Raw genomic sequence first — 10,055 nt, 5'->3', positions numbered from 1 at the left:
CCATGGAAATCTCCACTCATGGCTTGCGGACGTCCTCTCTGGTCGTAGGCAACGTGTGGCCCTGAATGGATTTCTCTCATCTCCCCTTCCTGTTCTGGCTGGAGTTCCCCAATGTAGTGTTCTGGGCCCTGTGCTATTTCTGGTCTTCATCAATGATCTCTCCGACTCTCTGGAAAATCCTCTCTATCTCTTTGCTGATGACTCCACTATCTGCCGCTCCATTCCTCATCCCTCAGATCGGCAGTCTGCAGCCTCCTCACTCTCTGCAGACCTGGACAAAATCAGACTGGTCAAACAAGTGGAACACGTCTTTCAATCCTGACAAATCTCACACTCTTACAAGGTCACTCCGAAAGGACCGACTGGAAAACCCTCCCATCTACTTTCTCAACAATCCTCTCCAAGAAGTTCTGTCGCTCAAGCTTTTGGGTCTCACTATCTGCCATGATTTTTCCTGGAAAAACCACATTTCCAAGCTGGCCTCCAAAGCCAATCGCCGATTGGGCATCCTCCGTCATGCAAAATCCTTCCTTGGCACACCTGAGCTCCTCACCACATACAAGGCTTTCATCCGCAGCTCAATGGAATACTGTTCCCCCTTCTGGGCTGGTGCTCCTGCCTCACACCAAGCTCGGCTTCACGCTGTTGAGGCCAAAGCTTTCAGAATCATTGGAATCTCCTGCAATGAAGTTAACTCCGAGGGCCTTTCACTCACTCACCGCAGGCAGGTTGGTGGTCTTTCTGTCTTCTACCGACTCCTCTCCGGCCTTGCTCCCCCAGCTCTCTCTGTGCTCTGTCCCCCCAATATTCCTTCAGGTCGCACAAGATCTGCCTGCAACCCTCTTATGGTTAAACTGCCAAAATCTAGGCTCTCTGCTCACCTTCACTCTTTCATTCCCCTTTTCTCTCGCCTCTGGAACAAACTCCCCCACTCCCTTCAATCCCACTCCTCCCTCCAGGTCTTTAAAACAGCTGTTCACCACCATCTCTTATCTTCCCCCATCCAAAACCTTGATCTTTTCTACCCCCGCTAATTCACCCCAGAGTCCTTGCAGTGTTCATGTTTTATACCTCTCCCACCCCCCCCCCCCCCCCAAGCCCTCCCCGCCCCACATTTCTCCCGATGTCCCTGCTCTCAAATGTTGTGTTTGTGTCCTTCCCCTTCTCTCCCCATCTTGTCTGCCGCTCCCCTTGTTTTTTGTGTGTCGGTTTGACTTTTTGTGTGATTAATGTTAGCTCTTTCACGAACCTCGATCTTGTATACAAAAAAAAACAAAAAAAAGGCAAAGTGACCGCAATGAGGAAAATACAACACCGTCCGAAGGGCTGTGCAAAGCCTGCTTTCCCTGCACATTTGCAGGACCAATTTAAGAAACAGGTTATCACCACTGCGAAATGTGTTCAATTGCATCAGCAGCTGTCATAGTCCAGGATTCTTGGAATAAGATGAAAAAAATTAAACAAACATGACTGGGAAAATAACTCGTTTTATTGCAAGAATAACAGAATTCACACATAAATACAATGTTACAATGGAATGGTTCAAACAGTGCAATTAACCCACTTGTCATCAAATCTCCGTGGCTGCACAACTTGGAGGAAATACATGTCGCTCTGTAACGAATATCATGGTATGGAGGAGCGAGCCAGGTTAGGTTGGTTTGTTCTTCGGTGCTTCTGGTGATGGTCGTACCTCAAATCCAAGAAACAAATTGATTGCCATTACGGCATAATATCTGACTTGTCCAGAAATCTCTACAAAAGGGGCAGAAAGACAACGCATGTAGTCTTTGGCAACAGTATACTTGTACAAATCGAAAAGGTCTTGCAAATAAGTTTATGGTCTTGGGGGATGGATTAGGGTGGCAGTAAGGCAGGAGTTTTTCAATCAAAGGGATGGAATGGTTTCCCTGGCAAGGGAAGTGGCAGTACAAACAGTTGATAGGTTAAAATTGGAGATCTGAAAACAGCAGTTGGGAGAAGGCACCCTTCAAATCTGGGAGAACTGGAGCAGTTTGCAGAAGAGTGGGCCAAACTACCAGTGGAGAGGTTGAGGAAGCTCAATCATGGCAACAGGAAGTGCTTGACAGCAATTATTTTGTCCAAAGACTGTGCTACCAAATATTAAGTCAAGAATGTCAATAATTTTGTCAATGCCATTTATTTTTATTTTCTGATTTAAAAGGGTATATTAAGTTCTGAATCAAAAATAAAGGTTCTGTAATATTAACAGTGAAATAAACAATTGTGGAGACCAAATACTTTGGTAAATTTCAACCGGTTTTTTTGAGAAAATTGGGAGTTATTTGAAAAACGTGGAAAGGGTGCCAATATTTTTGGCCACGACTGTAAGCCTTTATTATAAGTACTTTGCAAGTTGGTATTATGCAGTGTCCAAAGGCTTATGGAGTAGCTTGTGCATATGACGTCACACTCAGACCATACAAGGGCAGGGCACAGACAAACATGTGCATCATGATCACAATACCAGTTAAATTCAACAAACACCAGCAACGATCCAAATTCCCAACAATAGCACGTGCTCAGCTAGCAATTCCAGATATATCAAAGCCAATGTTGGAGTTTGAAGTGCAAATACTGCAGAGACGAGAACGGCACTCAGTGAAGCACACACCTCTGTCAGGCTGAACAGTGGTGTGATCCACAAAAATGAAAGCTGGAAATTTTATTGTCTCACCATGTCATTATGTTCCACCCAAAGAAAAACCATTCCCCGTCAAGTTTTTTAAAAAATGAGGGGTCATTTAGGGGTGCCCCAACGACCTCAACGTTCCAACGAGGAATGACAGACGTGCTTTTTATTGTGAGGCAGTTGCAGGAGAAGTACATGGAGAAGAGGAAGAAGTTGTTTCTTGAGTTTGTTGATCTGGAGAAAGCATTCGATAGGGTTCCACGTGAAGTAGTGACATGGGCATTGAGGAAGTTAGGAGTGGAGGAATGGTTGATCAGAGTAGTGATGGAAATGTACAAAAGAGCGCGCACAGCTGTAAGGACGAAGGACGGGAACAGTGGTGAGTTTGCGGTGAAGGTGGGAGTGCATCAGGGGTCGGTACTAAGTCCACTACTATTTGTAGCTGTGATGGAGGTGCTGGCTCAGAACGTAAAGGAGGGTTTACCGTGGGAGTTGTTGTATGCAGATGATCTGGTGTTGATTGCAGAAAGTATGGATGGACTGAAGGAGAAGATGAACAAGTGGAAGGAATGTATGGAGACAAAAGGTCTGAAGGTGAATATCAGAAAAACGAAGGTGATGGCAAGTGGTAAAGCATGTGGTGAGGTGGAATGAACTGGGAAGTGACCGTGTGCTGTGTGCAGGAAGGGTGTCGGAGTGAATTCCATTCAATGTACAATGTGCGCTGAGTGGGTCCATCAAAAATGTAGTGGTTTGAGAGGGTCATTAACTAGTGAGGCAGCTACATTCAAGTGTAAGGTGTGCACAGAGGGAGCTGCAGATGGTGGAAATGTTGAGTTGGATCTTAGATACAGCGTGAAGCTGGAAGGTGTGAAAACATTTTGTTACCTAGGAGGCATGCTGAATCGAGAAGGTGGATCAGACTCGGCAACGGTTGCTGGAGTGAGATGTGCATGGATGAAGTTTCGGGAACTGAGTGGCATGCTGATGAGGAGGGAAGTGTCGTTGAAGCTGAAGGGAAAGGTGTGTGCTGCATGTGTGAGAAGTGTTATGATTTATGGGAGCGAGACATGGGTAATGAACGTAGAGCAGCAACGAAGGCTGGAAAGGGTGGAAATGTGAATAGTTCTGTGGATGTGTGGAGTATCGTTGAGAGAGAGGAAGACAAATGATGAATTGCGAAAGATGATGGGAATCGAGCCTGTGATGGATGCTGTGAAGAGAAACAGTTTGAGATGGTTTGGTCATGTGTTGAGGAAGGATGAAAGTGACTGGTTGAGAAGAGTGATGGAAATGAATGTAGAAGGAAGTAGAGGACGGGGAAGACCGAGAAAGACTTGGCTAAAGATGGTGGAAGAAGAAATGCGGGCAAGGGGGTTAACAAGGGGAGATGCAGGAAATAGGACAAATGGAGAAGATTGTCATGGGGACCGCAAGGCAAACCCCCGCTCTTGCAGGGAAAATGGCCTTAAAATGCCTGTTGTTGTTGTTGTTGTTGTTGTTGCACCGAGTAAAAACAGCGCCACTGGGAAAACGAGAATTCCCATTTTGTAGGGGGTGAAATTTGGTGTTGCTGGGGCACCTTTTAATAAAGTTAAATCGTCACAAAACTTTACATGGATACTCTTTATCCAAAAAGGAACTGTTACGTGTTCCCCCCCCCCCCCCCCCCGACCTCCTGGTCTCGGTATACCTCTGAACCCCGGGAGGAGTCACGGCAGAAAAATATGTATTATTCCGTGTCGAAATCAATAAGGAAACCACACCAATGGGTATGAACAAACCAATAATATTTTAAAAACCACACAAGAATAATATTACCAATAATGATAGCAAATCCAGACAATCAATATATCTTAGGATGGTACCACCACTAAGTCACATAACTCACTGCGTTCCCGGTGACTGGAACAAGAACCCCTCAATGTCTCTTTAACTCAACGGAGATGAGGCGACGGGGCGATGGCGAGAAAGGAGGTATAGGCAAGGCATGGACTGTCACGTGATCCACACCAACAGCAAACGGGCAGTGGAAAGGGAACTCCCAAAAACGCGATCCAGACGTGCACATGCACCGTTCAATCAGTGAACCGCAGTGCAATCTTCAGACGCCGCTTTAGTGCACACTCAGCCCCGGCAGACCACCTGAGGGTGAGACCAGCGGACGCGGCAGAAACCTTTTCCAGTGAACGATGCGCGAGGGTCCAAAAGGGCGGCCGGCTCTTGCTCGAGCCCAAAGCCTTTTGGGGAGGATTCTCCGGAACCTCACGCCTGTACCTGACTTCGCAGGCTTCGCAGGCTTTTCCACTCCTCCAGCGATAACACCAATCGCACGATTCCTTTCACGGACTCAAAGTTCACTCGCGACGTTCGCTCAACGACGCCCCGTACGGAGCTTCAAGACACGTCTTTCACTGTCCTCACGCCTTCTTCTTCTTCACCGCCTTTTTTTTCCGCGCCGGTTTCCTGTATCATTTTACGTTAACCTTTTTAACTTTAGATAGCTGTTCCTGAATACTAAACCTTTTGAGAATAATAATAATACATGATATCAGAAACATGTCAAGTGGGTGAAAACCACAACAGCGGAAGTGACGAATCCGTAACACTTCCCACCCTCAAGAAAGTTTGAACACAGCGAAAACTTTGCATGCAAACTCTTTAAACAAACAAAAATAAACTCACAACCCCAAATCACCAATTCCCGTGAGCAGCAATTAATATCTCCCAAAAAGAAAGCAACAAACTTCGAACAACCCACAGAGATTTCCAACATTAATTGACTCTGGACAAAGCATCAGCCACGACATTGTCCCTGCCCTTTACATGTTCAATTTCCAAGTTGAACCCCTGCAAAGCCAAACTCCATCTCATCAACCTCTGATTTTTACTTTACTTTCCTTTGAATGAAGGTCAAGGGGTTGATCAAAAATCCACAAAGTCAAGCAAATCGATAGCACTTTTTCCGGGAGGCCGAGCTGAGGGCCAGGTTCCATGGTGGTTGGGTGGCGAGGCCTGGACATATTCACTACATGGCCGCCTTTAGGAACGTGGAGTTCACGGTTAGTCCGTGTTGGAAAGTTCACTACATGGACGCCTTTAGGAACATGGAGTTCAAGGTTAATCCGTGTAGGAAAGTTCACTACATGGACGCCTTTAGGAATGTGGCGTTCTCGGTTAATCCGTGTAGGAATCTTGGCTCGGCTGCTCCGCAGCATTCAGTGCTTCAACTCTTTCTAACTTTCCTAATAATCACAGTTGGACCACTTGTCACTGTAGTCACATGAATGGCGGTCTCCTTCTCGGCCACTGCTCTGATAAATCCTTCCTTTGGGAGCTGCCATAACTCTGGAAGCCTCCATAATAATATCGATTGCGGCCACCACCACTACTACTCCGTGGTCCTCCTCTGTAGCCCCCTCGACACCTAGGAAATGCCTTCCCTACTGTGATGGTCCGACACTCCAACTCCTTGCTATTCAGATCTTTTTCTGCATCTCTGGCGTCCTTTGAGTTTTCAAACGTGACAAAGCCAAACCCTCTTGACTTTTGTGTCTCCCTGTCTTTAATCAGCAGCACTTCCAAAAGCGGTCCATATTTGCTGAAGGCAGACTCCAGAACATCTTCCTTTGTTTGGAAGTTCAGTCCACCTACAAATAACTTGCTAATTTTGTCGCCCTCCCTAACTGGTGTGGTGTTATTTTCCCGACTGGGCTTTTTAACAACCATCGGGTTACCATAAACTTGACCACCGGCCAAATCATTCCCGATAACAACAGATACTCCCTCTACAGGAAGAGTGGCTTGTAAACCTATGGTGACCGGTCCTGACACCACATCGGACTCCAAATGGATTGCATGTAGTGGAGCTCTAACACAGCCACCAATCCCCTGTAAACGAACACTATCACCAGTTGCCGTCTCCTCTGACAATGGCAAGATGCCTTTAAGCATTAAAGATTGATGTGCTCCGGTGTCCCTCAATACCCTAACAGGTCTCCGGTTAGTCGAGGCTCCATCCAGTGACACGAACCCCTCTGAAATAAATGGTTGGTAACCCTTTTGAGGGCGATTACTCACATTTGCCATTGCATTCGGAGTGGTACGAGTCGAACTCCGCTCCTGATTTTCCTTTCCCAGAGCATAACAGTGGGACATCAAGTGTCCAGGTTTATGGCAAAAAGCGCAACAAATAGGCCCGGAGGAGAACCTCGTGGTTTGCCTCGAGCCCCCAGGAGGGTAAGTCTGCCTTGGAACTGCTGTCTTCGGATTCCTAGAAGTCGTGGTATCAGAGTGGTCCTCATACTCATCTCGGGGCCACCCCCATGAATTTTCGTTCTCCGCCCCTGATAGCTAACCCCCGCTCTTGCAGGGAAAATGGCCTTAAAATGCATGTTGATGTTGTTGTGTTGTTGCCCCTGATGTACCATAGCTCCCCTGGCTAGGTCAAGACGAGAAGTTAGGTTTGTGGAACCCCATCCTGTGGGTTAAGGCATAGTCATCTGCCATGGTTGCTGCCTCATCCAACTTTGGTACTTTCCTTTCCTCCAGATGTACTTTAATGTCCCCGTGGACACACTGCTGGAATTCCTCCACCAGGATCAATTGTCGCAATAGTTCGAAGTCTTTCCCAACCCCTTTTGAATCACACCACCTATCAAACATGGTTTCTTTCATTCTTGCAAACTCCACATGGGTCTCACTCTCCCTCCTCCTGGCATTCCGGAATTTTTGTCGGGAAGCTTCCGGGACCAATTCATGGGCTTTGAGAATGTTTTTCTTCAATACCTCATAATCTGCACATTGGTCAATCGGTAAAGTCGAATAAATATCTTGAGCTTTACCCACCAGAACACTTTGCACTAACATGGTCCAGGACTCCTCAAGCCAGTTTAGCAGTTGAGCCACCTTCTCAAAGTGTGAAAATAAATTGGCTACCTCCTTTTCATTGAAGGGTGGAACCAGCCTCACATGTCTGCCAACATCCCAGGTGTTCTGACTAGTTGTCGAACCAGTCGGCATGGATGGTACCTCTCCCCGTTCTTTCATTACATCCAGCTCTTTGAGTCTAATTTCCTGCTGAAGCGCCATTTCACGGTCTCTTAACTCCCTTTCGGCTTTTTAGTCAGGTTCACTATGTTAACAAATCTAATTTCGTTCAAAATTTTGGTAGATTAGCAAAACTATACATTTTTGGAATATTCAGAGCATGAGGAATCCAAAAATTAATGTTTACATTTGCATAGACACCTTTGCGAAAATGACACTCAGGACAGTGATGAAGATAGTCAGGTTCACTATGTTAATAAATATAATTTCTTTCAAAATTTTGGGATTAGCAAACCTGTACATTTTTGGAATCTTCAGAGCATGGAGAATCTGAAAATCAATGTTGGCATTTGCACAGACACCTGCATGGCCGCCATTTTGGATTTTGAAAATGGCCACCATAAAATACATATTTTGCGCGATCTCGGCTTCTAGTCAACCTAGAGACTGAATTAAATATGCTAATCCTATGTTTTCTGGGTCAAGGAATCCAATAAAGGCCTCAAAATAGTGCTCAGGATTATAGAAAAGCAACAAACAAAGGTAATTGAAAACCATTGTCTTTATATTTGTGATATAACTGTATTACATAATACATGATATTGCAAGTCCTTTGAAGTTATAGGTTGTTATAGGAAGTTATAGGTAGTATCAGATTGAACTATAAGTCCTACACACAGGATCTACGAGGTCTATACCGTTCAGGAATATGCTTTTACAGATCTTCATCACTGTCCTGAGTGTCATTTTCGCAAAGGTGTCTACGCAAATGTAAATATTAATTTTGGGATTCCTCATGCTCTGAATATTCCAAAAATGTATAGTTTTGCTAATCTACCAAAATTTTGAACGAAAAAACATAGTGAACCTGACTATTTCTCTCCTCTGCTTTTTTCTCCTCTAACCTTTCCTGGAGTTCTCTTTCAACTCTCCTTTCCTCTGCTCTTTCTTGTGCTTTTTTCTCTTCTAACCTTTCCTGGAGTTCTCTTTCCTGTGCTGCTCTTCTTTCCTCGAGTTCTCTTTCAACTCTCCTTTCCTCTGTTTTTTCCTTTTCTACCCTTTCCTGGAGTTCTCTTTCCTCTCTCCTTTCCTCTGCTTGTTTTTCTTCTCTTCTCTCTTCTGCTTTCCTTTCCTCTGCTTTTAACCTTTCCTGGAGTTCTCGTTCCTGTTCTGCTGTTCCTTTTCTGCTTTCCTTTCCTCTGCTTTTAACCTTTCCTGGAGCTCTCATTGCTGTTCTGCTCTTTCCTTTCCTCTGCTTTTAACCTTTCCTGGCTCTGCAATTGCAACTCCAGTTTCCGGAGCTCCACATCTTCTGGTTCCTCGGGTAACCAATCCCAGGCTACCTCTTCCCATGTTCCTAATCCCACCATAGATTGTATCACCACTGTCTGCATCTCTGCCTTCCTCATATTAGTTCGGACCTCCAAGTTAAAATGTTTGGCCAATTTCAGGAGGTCCGATTTTACTAACGCTCTGAACTGTGCTTCACTAGGGGTCACTGCAAACTTCTCTGCGTCAAACTCCATGGTGACTATTGTTAACACCTGTTAACCTTCACACAAGAAATTTAAAAGAAACAAAAAATATATATTTCTTTTGGAAAATTTGGGAATGTTGGAACAAGTTCCAAATTTTGGAATTCTGGGAATGTTAGGGAATTCTTTCCCAGACTAAATTTAGGGAATTTTAGATCCTGGACGCAGACCCAATTTCGAGCCCACGAGTCAATTGGACGAGCCCCCAATTTCTGTTACGTGTTCCTCCCCGACCACCTGGTCTCGGTATACCTCCGAACCCCGGGAGGAGTCACGGCAGAAAAATATATATTATTCCGTGTCGAAATCAATAAGGAAACCACACCAATGGGTATAAACAAACCAATAATATTTTAAAAACCACACAAGAATAACATTGCCAATAATGATAGCAAATTCAGACAATCAATATATCTTAGGATGGTACCACCACTAAGTCACATAACTCACTGCGTTCCCAGTGACTGGAATAAAACCCCCCAATGTCTCTATAACTCAACGGAGATGAGGCGACGGGGCGATGGCGAGTATGGAGGTATACGCAAGGCGTGGACTGTCACGTGATCCACACCAACAGCAAACGGGCAGTGGAAAGGGAACTCCCAAAAACGCGATCCAGACGTGCACATGCACCGTTCAATCAGTGAACCGCAGTGCAATCTTCAGATGCCGCCTTAGTGCACACTCAGCCCCGGCAGACCACAGGAGGGTGAGACCAGCGGACGCGGCAGAAACCTTTTCCAGTGAACGACCCGCGAGGGTCCAAAATGGCGGCCGGCTCTTGTTCGAGCCCAAAGCCTCCAGGCGAGGATTCCCAG

The 10,055-nt window shown here is 45.5% G+C and overlaps 1 protein-coding gene across 2 annotated transcripts in view; it reads right to left on the bottom strand.

Annotated features, from left to right (window-relative positions):
* Positions 1-1,471: 1,471 nt before the first annotated feature.
* The window catches only part of KNTC1 (kinetochore associated 1), a 390,864-nt gene continuing 382,280 nt past the window's right edge, over positions 1,472-10,055 (bottom strand). For both annotated transcript variants that reach the window (XM_078766073.1, XM_078766075.1), the window contains exon 64: positions 1,472-1,755. In XM_078766073.1, the coding sequence (XP_078622199.1) occupies positions 1,723-1,755 (33 nt within the window). In that variant the 3' untranslated portion in view covers positions 1,472-1,722. The remainder of the gene's footprint in view (positions 1,756-10,055) is intronic.

The sequence above is a fragment of the Myxine glutinosa genome, chromosome 12 (genome assembly GCF_964187855.1).
Source record: "Myxine glutinosa chromosome 12, kmMyxGlut1.1, whole genome shotgun sequence".
Lineage (NCBI taxonomy): Eukaryota > Metazoa > Chordata > Myxini > Myxiniformes > Myxinidae > Myxine > Myxine glutinosa.
The sequence above is the reverse complement of the archived record's forward strand: the minus strand, read 5'-3'. Positions and strand labels throughout refer to the sequence as shown.